This window comes from Euprymna scolopes, chromosome 46, assembly GCF_053919585.1.
Source record: "Euprymna scolopes isolate OS-2025 chromosome 46, ASM5391958v1, whole genome shotgun sequence".
Classification (NCBI taxonomy): domain Eukaryota; kingdom Metazoa; phylum Mollusca; class Cephalopoda; order Sepiida; family Sepiolidae; genus Euprymna; species Euprymna scolopes.
In genome coordinates, this window is record NC_136527.1 from 4,041,040 (window position 1) to 4,058,493 (window position 17,454).

Sequence of the window (17,454 nt, forward strand, 5' to 3'; positions counted from 1 at the left end):
CAAATTTAAATATGTTAAGGCCTTGGGGACTTTTGGGGCTAAATGGATGGGGGACAAATGATGGACTTAGTCGTTTCTTTTTTTGCATGGTGCAGAACTCAAATTTACATATGTTAAGGCCTAAAACTGCACCGTTTGTCCATTTTTTTTTTTTTTTTTTTTTTTTTTTTTTACACAGTAATCACCACTTATCAAGGCCCGGAAGCCACTCAGGGATAAGGGTTATTGTAAGTACATTACCTTAGTGAGGAGATTTGCTGAAATGTTTACTTAAGGGGGCGGTTCATTAGGAATTTGTTAACATTGGACTTGAAGACAACCAAGTTGTAGTCTGGAGGGAAGCAGGCAGACGGAACAGAGTTCCACAGGCGTGCAGTTCTAAGAAAGAAGCTTTGTTCATGGAATCTGCGTTTTGATTTAGGCACAGATATGGAGTGGGGGAAATTTTTCACAGTGGATTCAGCTAGACGGGTGTTTTTCATGAAAGATTGGCGAGGGGGGACCAGAGATTGGAGTTCAGACGAGCATCTGCCATGGAAATAACGATAAAACAATTTTCACCAGGATTTGACGTCCCCTGGGGACTTTTGGAGCTAAATGGCGGGGGGGGGGGGAGAATGCTGAACTTAGTCATTCTTTTTTTTTTATGCCTCATTCACTGTGCACTCACAAGGGACCATGCATGCTTCACTTGTTTTTTTATATTTCTATGTATAACTGCTAAACAAATAGATCATAATTAAACATTATGACTTTTGGTTGGTTGGTTGTTTTTGTTTTACGGCATATCAACCTTTTTCAGGTTATTTAATGCCGAATCTAGTTATTTTGAGGAACGATTTTTAATGGAGTATATTTTTTTTAAGTCGGATTCTATTTAACCCATAGTTGGGACCCTAACAGGTACTACCACTCCGGATCAGAGTGGACCTGGGAGCAATAGCAATTAAAGAGTGGCTCCACACTCCCCAAAGCCCGCAAGCTGGGGCCTCACCATCAGATATAGTTTAAGGTCATATCCAGGACCATGAATTTTGTAACACAGCTGCTAAGCGTAAGTGGTGAAAATGTGGGCTATATTTAGTTTCATGCAAAGAGGAGTAGAAAAAGGATTGGGTGCTTGTTAAGCTATCATCAACGGATCAAATTTTTAAAATATGTCGTTTTAAGCAAAAATAATATTATCTACCTTATTTTCATGTTGGAAAAAGTAATATATCCAAAAATTACAATAATTCGTCGAGTAGGACTACTGCTATTGTGTTTTTTATTTTATTTTGTAAATAACAGAAAGGGAGATAAGCCAAGTCAGTTTAGATGGAAAGGGAGATAAGTCAATTTAGCCAAAATAAAGCAAAACCATTAAGTTATTTAAATTAAATAAAATTTATTTACATAAATATTCAATATTTATATCAAAAAATATATATTTTGTTTTTTTAACAAGAAAAAGGTAATTTAATTAAAAAACGAAGCAGAAACAGTAATTTCAGTTCTATTTTTATAAATTTGTATAAAAAAAAGTTTTTTTTAAAAAAAAACAAAGCAACGTATATACATGCGCGTGAATAAAATTTGAATATTTTTTCCCAAATGAACAGCAGGAACGAAATTTAAAAATAAAATATGCAAAATAAATCATATCCTCAAAGTTTAATGTATTTATATTCATTTTACTTGTCTCTGAATAAACTTGTGTATTTTTGGTACCATACTGAAATAATGTTATTATTTTGAAAATCATTCTTAACATGGGGAGGGTGTTTTGTAGCTAATATATCTAAAAATTCTGATAATTCATTGAGCAGGAAAACTGTTATTGCGTTTTTTGTAAAATTAAGTCTATCGCTATCGAGGAAACATAACGGCGGCCATTAAGAATAGGAAAAGCTGGCGGAAAGGGAGATAAGCCAAGTCAGTTTAGGCGAAAAGGAAGATAAGGCAGTTTTCCAAAAACTAACACTCTTAAGTTGTAAAGTGTTCTTAATCAAAAAATATATATTTTGTTTTCAATAAGAAACGGTAATTTAATTAAATAACATAACAAAAACAGTAATTTCACTTCTATTTTCATAAATTTGTTTTAAAAAAATTTTTTTTTTTTAAATGCAAAAAAAGCAACGGATGAATAAAATTTTATTTTTTGTGAATGAACTGAAATTAGTAATTGCTATCAATTATTTAAATAGAATAGTTTAGATATTTATTGTATAAATTATTTAAATAGAATAGTTTAGATATTTATTGTATAAATTATTTAAATAGAATAGTTTAAACATTTATTGTATAAATTGTTTAAATAGAATAGTTTAGATATTTATTGTATAAATTATTTAAATAAAATAGTTTAGATATTTATTGTATAAATTATTTAAATAGAATAGTTTAGATATTTATTGTATAAATTATTTAAAATAGAATAGTTTAGATATTTATTGTATAAATTATTTAAATAAAATAGTTTAGACATTTATTGTATAAATTATTTAAATAGAATAGTTTAGATATTTATTGTATAAATTATTTAACTATTATTTAATTATTTCGACTTCCAATATTTTATGCCATCTTTCAGTGTTCGAATCTCATACAAGACATTTTTTTTTTCCGTTACCGTTTTAGTTATTGCGTAGCCAATATCGATTATCATTATACAGCGTTCGCACAAACTTGAAAAGTCCTTGAATTGTGACTTTTTGCCTTAAAACGGCCTTATTTTTATTATTACCTTGAAACATCCTTGAAAATATGAAAAAAATCCTGAAAATATCTTGAAAAGGCCTTAGAAATTTGTGTCCAAATCTATATATATAAAAGCGAAAATGTATGTATGTGTGTTCGCTTTTTCTGTATGTCTAGAAAAGGCTTTTTTCAGAGAAGCGGTCGGTCGGTTCACAACTTTTTAAAACTTTTTATATCACATATAAATCGTAATATCTCACAGTTAACAACGAAGCTCGCCTGTCTATTTAATTTGCTCGATTTCGGTAAGATAAATATTCAACGTTGGTCGCTCGCCGCATGTGGGTTAGTCTTTTTCCTATAACATCTTCCGCAGTAAATGATACTATCCCACAGTCAAACTTGACCTCATTAACTCATTAAAACGGGCACCTGCTAAATCTAAGTAATTAAATAAATTCAAACGTGTTTCCGTTAGCATGTCGCGGTGGGGCAATGGTTAATGTCACACGTTTTTTTTTTTCACACTTTAATTTACAACTTTGCCTCAACGGTTCCGGTTCGATCCTCATACTTACTTTTTTTTTTTAACCCTCCCACCCCGGAGTTTCCAAACACCCGGGGAACACCGGGTACCCCTCGCTAGTGTTAAAAATAAAACCGAAATAAATCTCCCTCTATCTTTGCTTTCTTTTATAATTGGGGTGGAGGGGGGACGATCGCAATAAATAAAAGTGACCGTCCCCCCTCCTCAAAAAAAAACAAACTTTCCTTCTGCAGATGGAATTCACCAATTGCGAATTCCTCCCCATATGAAATAATAAAGCTGGACGGACCGAATAAAAAGGACAAGACAGCAACAATCTCGGTTGGAAAATTAAAAACCATAAAGAAATTTAATATTGAGCAAAAAAAAAAAAAAAGAGAGAATAGAGAAGACGGCAGCCATCTTGGTTTGAAATTTAAAAGTCTGTCTGTCTGTCTACATTTCCCTACACAATAACTTGATATACAGGGTATTGAGATTTGAGAAAATCTTTGTAATCCTTTTTTGGCCAGACATTTGGCTGTTAAGGGGTCAAAGTTCGATGATTTGACCTTTGAGAACTCTACCAAACTCCTCTGCCCATTTTGGGTCTAAACACTTGAAATTTTAGATATAGGTTCCTTGGACATGGATCTAACTTAATAACTTAAATTGAGTCCAAACCAATAAATGGAACACGTACATCAAGTCAAAGATGGTGGGATCCTTCTACCGCTCCAGAAGATATCTCACTACTGATGCAATTCTCTATCTATATAAAAGCCAAGTACGTCCAAGGATGGTATACTATTGCCATATCTGGGCAGGAGCTGCAAAAAACAGCCTATCCTGCCTTGACAGAGTACAAAATAGACTTCGTGGCTTAGTGGGGGATGCCCTTTTCTCTACTCTGCAACCTCTCTCCCACAGAAGAGACGTTGCGAGCCTATCCTTGTTTTATCGTTATTTCCATGGCAGGTGCTCATCTGAACTCCAATCCCTGGTCCCCCCTCGCCAATCTTTCACGAAAAACACCCGTCTAGCTAAATCCACTGTGAAAAATTTCCCCCACTCTATATCTGTGCCTAAATCAAAACGTGGATTCCATGAACAAAGCTTCTTTCTTACGATTGTACGCCTGTGGAACTCTGTTCCGTCTGCCTGCTTCCCACCGGACTACAACTTGGATGTCTTCAAGTCCAATGTTAACAAATTCCTAATGAACCGCCCCCCTTAAGTAAACACTTCATCAAATCTCCACACTAACGTAATGTACTTGCAATAACCCTTATCCCTGAGTGGCTTCCGGGCCTTGATAAGTGGTGATCACTGTCTAAAAAAAAAAAAAAAAAAAAAAAAATGTTAAGGGGTCATAACAGCAATCTCGGTTGGAAAATTAAAAACCATAAAGAAATTTAATATTAATCCTTGGAAATATGGAAAATGTCTTGCAAATGTTTATGTCCAGTAAAAATTTGTGTCGGAATAAAATTGAAATAAATTTGAGTTTTTATTTGCTTAATAGATCACAAGTCGTCTAAAGAGTTCGTACAGACTCGAAAAGTTTTCGAATTTTTTTTTTTTTTAATTCGCCGCCCCCTTTTTCTATTTTTCCCCTTTTTCTATTATTAACTGGAAAAATCCTTGAAAATATGGAAAATGTCTTAAAAGGCCTTGAAAATTGTATTCTTTATGTCCAGTAAAAATTTGTGTCAAATATTAAAAATAAAAATGAAATAATTTTTTAAGTATTAATAAAAATAATTAAAAATAAAAATGAAATAATTTTTTAAGTATTAATAAAAATACCATTAAAATATTTTTTAAGATATCGAACATAAAATCGAAATACATTGTTCTGAAATTGTGGATGCAAGAGTTATCTCCCTTCATCATAACCTTGCCTAGTTTTGTTATAAAGGGACATAATCGGTCTAATTTTCAATTATCACAAATTTTTTCTCACTTTTCTTTATTTTTGCTTTCGTTTATAATTTAATTTGCAGCACAAAGGGTGGGAGAAGGAGTAGTAGCGGCCGCCATAAATAAAAATGCCCCCCCCCCCCAACTTTCCTTGTGCGAATGGACCCCCCCCCAACTGATAACCGAAAATAATCACAATTTTTTTTCTGGCTTTTTTTTTTGCTGGGAGGGGTTTTAAATCCCCTATTTTTGCTTCCATTTATAATTTAATTTGGAGTGGGTGGGAGCCGCCGTAAATAAAAATGCCCCCCCCCCTCTCCAAAAAAAAAACTTTTCTTGTGCAAACGGGAATCCCCCCTCTCCTGTAAAGAGAGTTAATATTTAAGATGAAATAAAAAAAACATTTAAAACTACCTAAAAACGCAGGAAATAATGCAAAATGCCCCGCCCTTGCCCCCAAACTTTCCTTGTGCGAATGGACCCCCCCCCAACTGATAACCAAAAATAATCACAATTTTTTTTTTCTGGCTTTTTTTTTGCTGGGAGGGGTTTTAAATCCCCTATTTTTGCTTTCATTTATAATTTGATTTGGAGTGGGCGGGAGCCGCTGTAAATAAAAATGCTCCCCCCCCCTCCAAAAAAAAAACAAACTTTTCTTGTGCAAACGGGAATCCCCCCCCCCTCTCCTCCAAATAACCTAAAATGAGGCTGACCGTGTCAAAACAAAAATGGACCAGAGGGAAGCCATCTTGGTTGGAAATTTAAAAGCTGTAAAGAGAGTTAATGTTTAAGATGAAATAAAAAAACATTTAAAACTACGTAAAAAACACCGAAAATAATGCAAAATGCGGATGGGTTGTAAAGTAACTTTTATTGGCTATCGTAACCTTGATTTGTTCACTTTTTCGAATTGTTGCAGATTGTAAAACAAACCCCCAATTTTTTTTTGAAAACTTGAATTTTGTCTGGAGAATGGCTTGAAAAGTCTTGAATATGGACGGTGAATGAACCGTGTTATAAACTTGAAATCTGAGAAAGCAGAACAGAAAAGTTTGATAAACTCACTGTTGATGTTCTGTTAGTGTATATATATATATATATATATATATATATATATTAAGTAATGTGATTGATAATTGAAAATTTAAAAATCAAATTATAATTAAATTAAAAATCCATTTCATAAGAAGGAACAACAACAAAATCAATTATCTGTAGGATCATTTCGGAAAACAGTGTTTTTATTGTGGTAGGCATCAAGTTACGGACAATAATTATAAAACAAGGTCTTCTCGTCAGCAAATTTTGAAGGGTTTTTATTAAATTTAAAAGACACCATAAATAAACCTAGCATTAAAAGTAAGGCAGATGTATCTGAAAAAAAATTGAAATAAAAGGTCTGGATTTAAAATTGATAAGAAAATTAATATGGGTTAGAGATAGAAAAGAAATAGAGTAAAATATAGATTTGAATTTAAATTATAAATTTGCTTTAAGTAAAACATTACAAATATATACATGCATATATATGAAAAAATAGACACATATATACATATACATAGATATACAGGTATATACATAAAAATATAGGTACAAAAATTTACATTTTAATTTTTCGCCTTTTGAAATCAAGAACTATGGTTAAAATACTCATATAGATGTTTGCTATAGCTTTTCACCTTATTGAATGATGAATTTTAAAAATTTAAAAAAAAATATATATATATATATATATATATATGTCTGGAGAAGGCCTTGAAAAAACGTTGAAATTGGACATTGAAAATCTGTACAAACGCTGAACAAATATTACACAAAAATAATAAATACTCACACAAAAAAAATTAAGTGTCCGATTATAGTCGACTAGCGAGGGGTACCCGGCATTGCCCGGGTGTTTGGAGGTGTGTGTGGAAACTCAGGAGGCTGGGTGATAAAAAAAAACAAAAAACGTAAGTATGAGGATCGAACCCGAACCCTTGAGGCAAAGTTGTAAATTAAAGTTTGATAAAAAAAAAAACGTGCGATGTTAACCATTGCCCCACCGCGAGATGCTAACAGAAACATGTTTGAATTTATTTGATTACTTGGATTTAGCAGGTGCCCGTTTTAATGAGTTAATGAGGTCAAGTTTGACTGTGGGATAGTATTCATTTACTGCTGAACGCTTTTTTTCCCCCCCAAGATGTTATAGGAAAAAGACTAACCCACATGCGCCGAGCGACAAATGTTGAATATTTATCTTCCTGAAATCGAGCAAATTAAATAGACAGGCGAGCTTTGTTAACTGTGAGATATTACGATTTATATGTGATATAAAAAGTTGTGAAGCGAGCGACCGCTTCTCTGAAAGAAGCCTTTTGTAGACACACAGAAAAAGCGAACACACATACAAACATACATACATACATTTTCGCTTTTATATTTATAGATAAAAAAATGTTACTTTACTTTTTTTTCCCTTATTTTTATAGGTGACAATTCTGCGCCTGGGATCGAAAAGGATGACTTTTCATTTATCCCGTTGAAGAAGAAAACAAAGTAAGTTTTAACATTGTTCTCCCCCCCTCCCCCATTTTCTAGTTTGTCTGACACCCTCCCCGCTTCACCATCTCTCTCTGCATCCGCCACCAAAATGTATTATAAATGTTGGTGTTCATTATTCTCGTTTGGTTTATATCTTGTCTATCTCTTTTCTCCTAGCATTTTCCTTTATTAGCAGAGAGGTTAATGTTAGTTACTTTTTAACACAGTATCCTATACCGCTGCGAAAAAGGTAGGCTCCCTCTACCATGCTAGAAAACTACTTACGCCTGCCAGTATCCTATACTATAAGGCCACCATTCGCCCATGTATGGAGTACTGTTGTCACATCTGGGCTGGTGCATCTGCTGCTTGTCTCTCGCTCCTGGACAGGGTTCAAAAGAGAGTCGCCAACCTGATAGGTCCTGAACTGTCATCTAGGCTTCAGCCTCTGTCCCATCGACGAGATGTTGCATCCCTCTGCCTGTTCTAAGGCTGCTGCAAGGAAGGTTGGTTCCCTCTACCGTGCTAGAAAACTACTTACGCCTGACAGTATCCTATACCTCTATAAGGCCACCATTCGCCCATGTATGGAGTACTGTTGTCACATCTGAGCTGGTGCATCTGCTGCTTGTCTCTCGCTCCTGGACAGGGTTCAAAAGAGAGTCGCCAACCTGATAGGTCCTGAACTGTCATCTAGGCTTCAGCCTCTGTCCCATCGACGAGATGTTGCATCCCTCTGCCTGTTCTAAGGCTGCTGCAAGGAAGGTTGGCTTCCTCTACCGTGCTAGAAAACTACTTACTCCTGACAGTATCCTATACCTCTATAAGGCCACCATTCGCCCATGTATGGAGTACTGTTGTCACATCTGGGCTGGTGCATCTGCTGCTTGTCTCTCGCTCCTGGACAGGGTTCAAAAGAGAGTCGCCAACCTGATAGGTCCTGAACTGTCATCTAGGCTGTCCAGGAGCGAGAGACAAGCAGCAGATGCACCAGCCTAGATGTGACAACAGTACTCAATGTATAGGATACTGTCAGGCGTAAGTAGTTTTCTAGCACGGTAGAGGGAGCCAACCTTCCTTGCAGCAGCCTTGGCAATGCTCTCAATGTATCTATTCCAGTTCATATTCCCTGTAAACGTTAGGCCGAGGAGTTTAAAAGAAGTACTTTCAGCTAGAACTAACCATATATTCAAGCACTAACTCTCTTTTTTTTTAGGAGAGTCACTTGGGTGGGAAGATTTTAGTATTTTAAGAAAATGATGACTTGATAATAATGATAATTTCGGAAGTACATGGAAGGCAATTTTTTCATTCATGTAATTTATGTAATTTATGTAATAATAATGTACGGCACTCATCTGCTTTCAATGAAATCTCCCCAATTATCTCCCTTTCACACTTTCATTTTCTGGTTGCTGGTTCATTAATTTATGTAATAATAATGTACGGCACTCGTCTGCTTTCAATGAAATCTCCCCAATTATCTCCCTTTCACACTTTCATTTTCTGGTTGCTGGTTCATTAATTTATGTAATAATAATGTACGGCACTCGTCTGCTTTCAATGAAATCTCCCCAATTATCTCCCTTTCACACTTTCATTTTCTGGTTGCTGGTTCATTAATTTATGTAATAATAATGTACGGCACTCGTCTGCTTTCAATGAAATCTCCCCAATTATCTCCCTTTCACACTTTCATTTTCTGGTTGCTGGTTCATTAATTTAGTCCTCTACTTTCCCATGGTTAAGCGTAACCATATTACTCTTCAGGCTCGCATTTTTCTTTGTAATCCACGATTTTTCCAGGCTTCCATTAAATTCACTTGTTCTTTGTTTAATTTCAGTCTTTTTTTTTTTTGCCTCCATAAACACATATGTAATAATAATGTACGGCACTCGTCTGCTTTCAATAAAATCTCCCCAATTATCTCCCTTTCACGTTTTCCTTTTCGAATTAGTAGCAATAGTAGTTGCTGAAGCGACGTGGTTGCTATGGAAACCAGTCATGAAAAACGTCGCTCACCTCCTTACGTTTTTTTTTTTTTTTTACGATTTTGAACACAAAAAAATTCATCATAATCTTTGTTTTACTGAACGAAAATTGATTTTTTTTCAGAATATAGCTGAGAAGGTGGTCTATAAACTGTAATAATTGTTTGAAATTTCGTTGAAAAATGAGCGAGCGGTGAAGCTTTAAAGCAGTTTTAAATGACTAAAACTGGCACTTAACCATATATTCAAACACTATTGCGTTTGAATGATTAAAAAATATCTGTCATCTTTAATTGCCTCCATAAACACAATAATAATAATAATGTACGGCACTCGTCTGCTTTCAATTTTTATACAGTAGCATCCAAAACTAAGGGACAAAATTTTAAAACCTAATAAAAAAAAAAGCTGAAATTTTGGTAGTTTTGGACGCTACTGTATTCAAACACTACCGTGTTTGAATGATATATATATATGAAGAGAGAGAGTGACACCTGCTTTGATAAGCTTCTGAGTCTGATCGTAATTCAACTTCTTTTGCTACGTTATCACAATATTCGGTGGATCTATATTAAAAAATCTTGTTAAACTTTGTGACATATTTCCACACACACACACACATACATACATATATATATATATATATATATATATATATATACTAGCAAAAGTACCCGTCGTTGACTGGGTTCAAAAACAGCCTACAGAAAATGGACTCTGATTTATGAAAGTATGATAGGTTATGAAAAGGAAGGGTTGTAAAGAGATAGCTTCGAATTTGGGGGTATCAAAACCAAAGCAAAATATGATGAAAGTAAAAATAAAATAGATAAACCCCAGAATTTATTATACCATACCTGTTCACACTGAAACACTTATCACAATATTCTGTGGATCTATATTAAAAAACCTTGTTAAACTTTGTGACATATTTCCATTCTATGGAGGTCAGGTGCGAACGAACACCCCATAATTTTATTATACCATATTCCTTCAAACTGAAACATAATTATCAAAGTATACTTACGCAGATAGATATGAAAAGTCTTTATTAAAGTTTGTGCCTATTTCCATTCTATGGAGGCCAGGCACGAACGCAGATCCCACAATTTTATTATACCATCCCTATTTAAGTTAAAACATACTTATCAAAGTATTCTTATGTACATCTATATCAAAAACCCTTGTAAACGTTTTTTTTTTTAAATTTAAAATTTTTTTATTTCCATACTTTGTGGACCAGGCGCGAACGCAGACCACCACAATTTTAATGAACCATACCCATTCCTGTGTCTTGATACATCTTCTATCATTATATGTAATCAGTTTTTTAAAATAGTCAACCATATAGGAGCCTATTCGTGACCAGACACACACACACACACACACACATTCAGCTTTATATATAGATATATATATGAAAAGAGAGAGTATGACAGATAGAATGTGCCGTATCATTGCCACCTGCTTTGATAAGTTATCTCATTTCACTAGCTGTATAAGAGCTAAATATAATTTTTTTTTTTACACAGTGGTCACCACTTATCAAGGCCCGGAAGCCACTCAGGGTTAAGGGTTATTACAAGTACAGTACGTTAGTGTGGAGATTTGATGAAGTGTTTACTTAAGGGGGCGGTTCATTAGGAATTTGTTAACATTGGACCTGAAGACATCCAAGTTGTAGTCAGGTGGGAAGCAGGCAGACGGAAGAGAGTTCCACAGGCGTGCAGTTCTAAGAAAGAAGCTTTGTTCATGGAATCCACGTTTTAATTTCGGCACAGATAAAGAGTGGGGGAAATTTTTCACAGTGGATTTAGCTAGACGGGTGTTTTTCGTGAAAGATTGGCGAGGGGGGGACCAAGGATTGGAGTTCAGACGAGCACCTGCCATGGAAATAACGATAAAACAAGGATAGGCTCGCAACGTCTCTTCTGTGGGAGAGCGGTTGCAGGGTAGAGAAAAGGGCATACCCCACTAAGCCACGAAGTCTATTTTATACTCTGTCAAGGCAGGATAGGCTGTTTTTAGCAGCTCCTGCCCAGATATGGCAGCAGTATTCCATCCTTGGACTTACTTGGCTTTTATATAGATAGAGAATTGCATCAGTAGTGAGATATCTTCTGGAGCGGTAGAAGGATCCCACCATCTTTCCAGTGACCTTGGCAACAGACTTGATGTACGTGTTCCATTTCAGATCAGGAGTAAAGGACAACCCCAGAAGCTTGTCAAAACATGGGGCTTCTCCCAGACGAGAGCCATCCATTTCAATTGATGCCATTATATAATACTATTAACTTTCTTTAAATATAGATTTTGAGTATGGATTTCGTGTTTCAGACTCACTTCCACATCCTTCGGCCTTCTTCAGGTGTATCTCGAACTCGGGAACTGTTTATTTGGAATTTCGAACCCAACCCTTTATTGTTACGGGGTGTACCATGTTCTCGTTCCATTCAGGCCGTCCCTGCTGCTAACGCTTAATGCTATTGCTGCTGCGTCTATCGCTGTTGCTGCCATTGTATTGTCACTGCCACTGCTTTTGCTCAGGATTGAACTCGGCACCTTTGGAGACTTGCAATGTCTGTTCCAACATCTTAGTCGCCTCGGCCATGTGTCACTAGGAAAAAACACTGACGGTGAGGAAGTGAGTCCGAAAAACGAATTCCATAATGAAATCACCTCATCCCAGAACTATAGACAATGAGTCCGAGCAGTTGTGTACGAACCTACAAAGAATTTGCAGCGATGGATGTTTACATGTGCAAAATCAAAATGTGTAAACGGTGTTCGTGCGCACGTCGTCTGCGCAGACACAAATCTGAATAAAAACAAATAATTACATTTTAGAGCAATCAGAAAACTTTCTGAATTTATATAAAACTAGCGGGGGGTACCCGGCGATGCCCGGGTGTCTTGAGGTAAATCAAAATTGGGGGGGGGGGGTTAAATAATAAAAAAAAATGTTTTGGTAGGTGAGTGTATGAGGATCGAACCCGTACCCTTGAGTTGGAAATTAATGTGTGAAAAAAAAAAAAAAACGTGCTACGTTAACCATTAAGCCACGGCGACAGACAACGTTAAGCAGATTATTTAACTATAAAAACAGGCGTGCGCAATAAAAGTTAACTCTGCTGCTTCCATTTGACCTAATTAAGAAGGTCAAATAGAAGTCACGCAGCGTTTGGGTTTGTTTACCCAAATTTAACTGTTTCTTCACCCAACAGATGATGGGGAGGGGGAAAGCCGCTCCCAATTGTCCAGATTGAAAAGCAACTGATCAAAGCTGATTGCTTCTGGACGTTTTTCCTGGCGTAATGCCGAGAAGACGTCGTTTGAGTTTAGTTTCACTTTATTTATACTAAAAAGCCCAATCAACACACGAGAAGCCAAAATAGCAATAATTTTGTAAAAGTCGACGTAAATAAATCTGCTACGCGATTTCCTAATTCCTAGATATTATTATATAGGACCTATATACACAGTTTAAGCGATATTTAACGACCCCGGGAGCGTGTGCTCGAAAACCCTTTTGAAGACATACACAAAATGGTCACACACATTTTGCCTTTTATATATGAGATGGTCTTTCTCGGACTCACTTAAATCATTTAAAAAGCCAGAATTTTCTACAAAAATTTTCGGCAAAAATAAACGAAGAATAAAGGTAGGGGGACGTAGTTTTGAAAGCCGATTTATCATAATTTTTTTGTAGGTTTCCGAATACTTTTTGATTGTATTTGAAAGATTAAGGACTAAACTTAATTTCCCAAAGAAAAAACATATTTGTACCTGTGAAAAAAAAATGTTATGAAAAATGTTTTCACGGCAAGCTAACCAATTCAGCTAAATTTTGAAGTTAAATAAATTCATTGTAAAAATCCTTTAAAAGATAAATATTAGTTTTCTGGGTTTTTTTCAAAGATAATTAGTAAAGTAAAGTCCTAAGATATTGAATAATAAATAATAATAAAAAACTATTTTGACCCGAAACCAAATGTTTTTGCCGTTCAGAAAACCACAACAAACCATACTTTTGGAAATATGGAATATACAGAGGCTCAAAATCTGAGAGTTGAAAAGCTGCCTAAGAATCACGTCATGTAATTAAAAGGAAGCAGGGATGCTGGATTTCTTTTTTTTTTTTTTCTTTTTTTTTTTTTTTTTTCATTTTCTTTTTCTTTTTTGTTTCTCCCTGACAGGCATCCGTACATTTCTCTTGTAAATGTTTGTATAAATTTTACCATTTTTTTAATTTAATTATTTTTCTATGTTCCTGTTTTTAAATTAAAAAAATTATTGGCCAATATTATATAAAAATTATGTTACGCCGAAAGTTTTGGGTCTATTCACAACTTCCCCTGAGCTATGTTAATGTTCCGTTCTATCTCCTCTGGGATCCTCCAACCACTCCGTTTTATCAGTTAAGATAAAAATGAAATGTAATAAGTCTCCACCATATTGTATATTGATACTCTTCGGCTTACGTTCATATCTGATTTATCTTTGCATTCCATGTTTTAAAAAGATGTGTCCTCTATAGTATCAGACCTGACTGAATGGTTAATTGTAGACATAGACCGATTCATACCATCCAAAAAAATTTCCACAAAAACTTAACAGCCAGCCATGGTTCTCCCCAGAATGTGCTGCATACACAATACTTTGAAATGTTCCTTTTTCTGTGCAAATGTGGAGATTGTCTGATTTTCTTACTGTAGGACACATATACTTGTCCAGTTGCCAATGGTTATTGCAAGCGAATTGTGAGGTGTAATATCTTTAATTAAAATGGTATATCTGTTCAAATCATACAATGAACGTTTACTGTCTGTTCTTCCTGAGGTTGGCAGAGTGGAAAAGATGAGGGTTTAATTTTACTATAGACATGTATGTGAGCACACACTGGAAAATCTTAAAGAGTGAAAAATTTAGCCAATTTGTGGAACTCTCTGCTGCTTGCCTGTTTCCGCCCCGAATTCAACTTGGATGTCTTCAAGTCCAACACAAACAAATTCCTGATGAACCGCCCCCTTAAGTAATGACACCTTATCAAATCCCCAATACTAACTATTACTACAATACTATCCCAGTGATTACTGTACACACAATAACCCTTATCCCCGAGTGGCTCCTGGGCCTTGATAAGTGGTGACCCCCATGTGAAAAAAAAAAAAAATGCACCCACCGTACACTTACTGGCTATAATTAAATAAATATATATATATATATATATATACTAGCATGGGTGCTCGGCGTTGCCCGGGTGTTTGGAGGTGTATGCTGAGCAAAAAAAAAATAACAGTCAATTTTTTAAACTTTTACTCCTATTATGACCCCTTAACATTTATTGTTTGGGGTCTAAATCAAGTTATTAAGTTGGATCCATGTCAAAGGAACCTATATTTAAAATTTCAAGTGTTTAGACCCCAAATTGTCGGAGGAGTTTGGTAGAGTTCTCAAAGGTCAAATCGTTGAACTTTGACCACTTAATAGACAAATTTCTGTCTGAAAACCGATCACATCGATTTTCCCAAATCTCAGATCTCTGCAGACTAAAAATTGACAGAGTTATTGCGTAGGGAAATGTACACACACACACATGTTCACTTTTATATATATATATATATATATATATATATATATATATATATGATTGTTGAGCTGGATTAAATCCGACGATATGAAATAAAATGGAGGTGGAAGGACCTGGATACTCAACGTTTCGCCCGATCTATGCGGGCTTCTTCAAGAGGGATGGTCATCCCTCTTGAAGAAGCCCGCATAGATCGGGCGAAACGTTGAGTATCCAGGTCCTTCCACCTCCATTTTATTTCATATATATATATATATATATCAGCTAAGATGTTAGTTTTCTTTTTCACTTTCTTTTACAGCGAAAAAACAATTCATGATACCGAGCAAAACGTTTGATTTTTCTAGTTATGAAAGATGGAGAGGGAGTGTCGGCACTTTAAATTGAATTATCTTCCCGCGGCACGTTCCAAATATTCCAAGATGGCCGACTTCAACGCGCTCTCATAAAAACATGTTTTTCCGCTGTAAAAAAAACAAAAAAAATCTACTCAATCAAATTAAGTGAAATTTGTTATTGATTAAACTGCACAAGTACCATTTTTTTTTTATTACCTTGCAGATCAAATATCAAAGTTGTGTCGTTGGAAAAGACGAATCCAAATCAGGTGATACCGACGGTGAATTTCCGTGATCAGATGCTCTATGGTGCCAACATCAAAAGACGTCCAGGTAAGCGAGTTAAACAAAAATTTATTTGATTTGATGAATGTCTATTTTTTAGATGAAGATTTATAATTATTTTTCTATTGCTTGGACTATGATTCTCATCTTGTTAGTTTTTTTGGTACTCTTGCATAATTGGACCCGGATTTTTGGGAATTCCCGTCGAGCATGGATCGGGCGAGATCGGCAATCATTTGTTAAAGCAAAGCGTTGTAACAGACGCAGACTAATGCAAATAATAAAAAAATAACAAAATCCTACATTTAAACGACTGAAAATATTTTAATTTATTTTTTTGTTTTGCAGACTAATTTATAAACAACCAAGACAAATGGAAATAATAAAAAATAAATAAAATCCTACATTTAAAATATTTTAATTTATTTTTTTTGTTTTGCAAAATATTTCTCAACAAAAAGTTTTTCTTTTTTCTTCAAATTGTAAGTTTTTTCTTTTTATTATTTTTTTTTTCAAGACTTTTTGTTCAGTCAAGTTTTTTGGGGGAAGTTGGTGTTTCCACAGAAATTTATATATATATATGGGTTTGACCTTTACTCCTGATCTGAAATGGAACACGTACATCAAGTCTGTTGCCAAGGTCGCAGGAAAGATGGTGGGATCCTTCTACCGCTCTAGAAGATATCTCACTACTGATGCAATTCTCTATCTATATAAAAGCCAAGTACGGCCAAGGATGGAATACTGTTGCCATATCTGGGCAGGAGCTGCCAAAAACAGCCTATCATGCCTTGACAGAGTACAAAATAGACTTCGTGGTTTAGTGCTCGTCTGAACTCCAATCCCTGGTCCCCCCTCGCCAATCTTTCACGAAAAACACCCGTCTAGCTGAATCCACTGTGAAAAATTTCCCCCACTCTATATCTGTGCCTAAATCAAAACGCGGATTTCATGAGCAAAGCTTCTTTCTTAGAATTGCACGCCTGTGGAACTCTGTTCCGTCTGCCTGCTTCCCTCCGGACTACAACTTGGATGTCTTCAAGTCTAATGTTAACAAATTCCTAATGAACCGCCCCCCCCCTAATTAAACACTTCATAAAATCTCCTCACTAACGTGATGTACTTGCAATAACCCTTATCCCTGATTACTGTACATGCAATAACCCTTATCCCTGAGTGGCTTCCGGGCCTTGATAAGTGGTGATCACTGTGTAAAAAAAAAAAAAACATAGTAGCGTCCAAAACTAAGGGATAAAATTTTAAAACCTAATATTTGTTAGAAATAACAACCGCGAAAAGCTGAAATTTTGACAACTGGTAGTCGTTATCATTTATAATAACATACTAAAATTTGAATCATTTGCAAAGGATAGAAAAAGAATTATTACAATTATTTAATTATTTTTAAGATAGGAACGCCCAAAACTAAGAGACAAAATTGAGAAAAACAATGTAAACAATGTTGTATTCAAATGTTTTGATTTCCTCTAAAGTCTTAGTCATTTGTAAACGTTGCATCAGCCGGCACCATGACGAAACTCCCAAAACTTGATTACTCTGTGAGACAAGCTATTGTGAAGCTACACAAG

At 35.3% G+C, this 17,454-nt stretch overlaps 1 protein-coding gene across 1 annotated transcript in view; it reads left to right on the forward strand.

Moving 5' to 3' along the window:
• Positions 1–17,454, forward strand: part of LOC145270580 (uncharacterized) — a 36,854-nt gene that overhangs the window by 15,831 nt on the left and 3,569 nt on the right. Inside the window, exons 4-5 of the mRNA XM_080126210.1 lie at positions 7,606–7,672; positions 15,804–15,913. Of these exons, the coding sequence (XP_079982336.1) occupies positions 7,606–7,672; positions 15,804–15,913 (177 nt within the window). The remainder of the gene's footprint in view (positions 1–7,605; positions 7,673–15,803; positions 15,914–17,454) is intronic.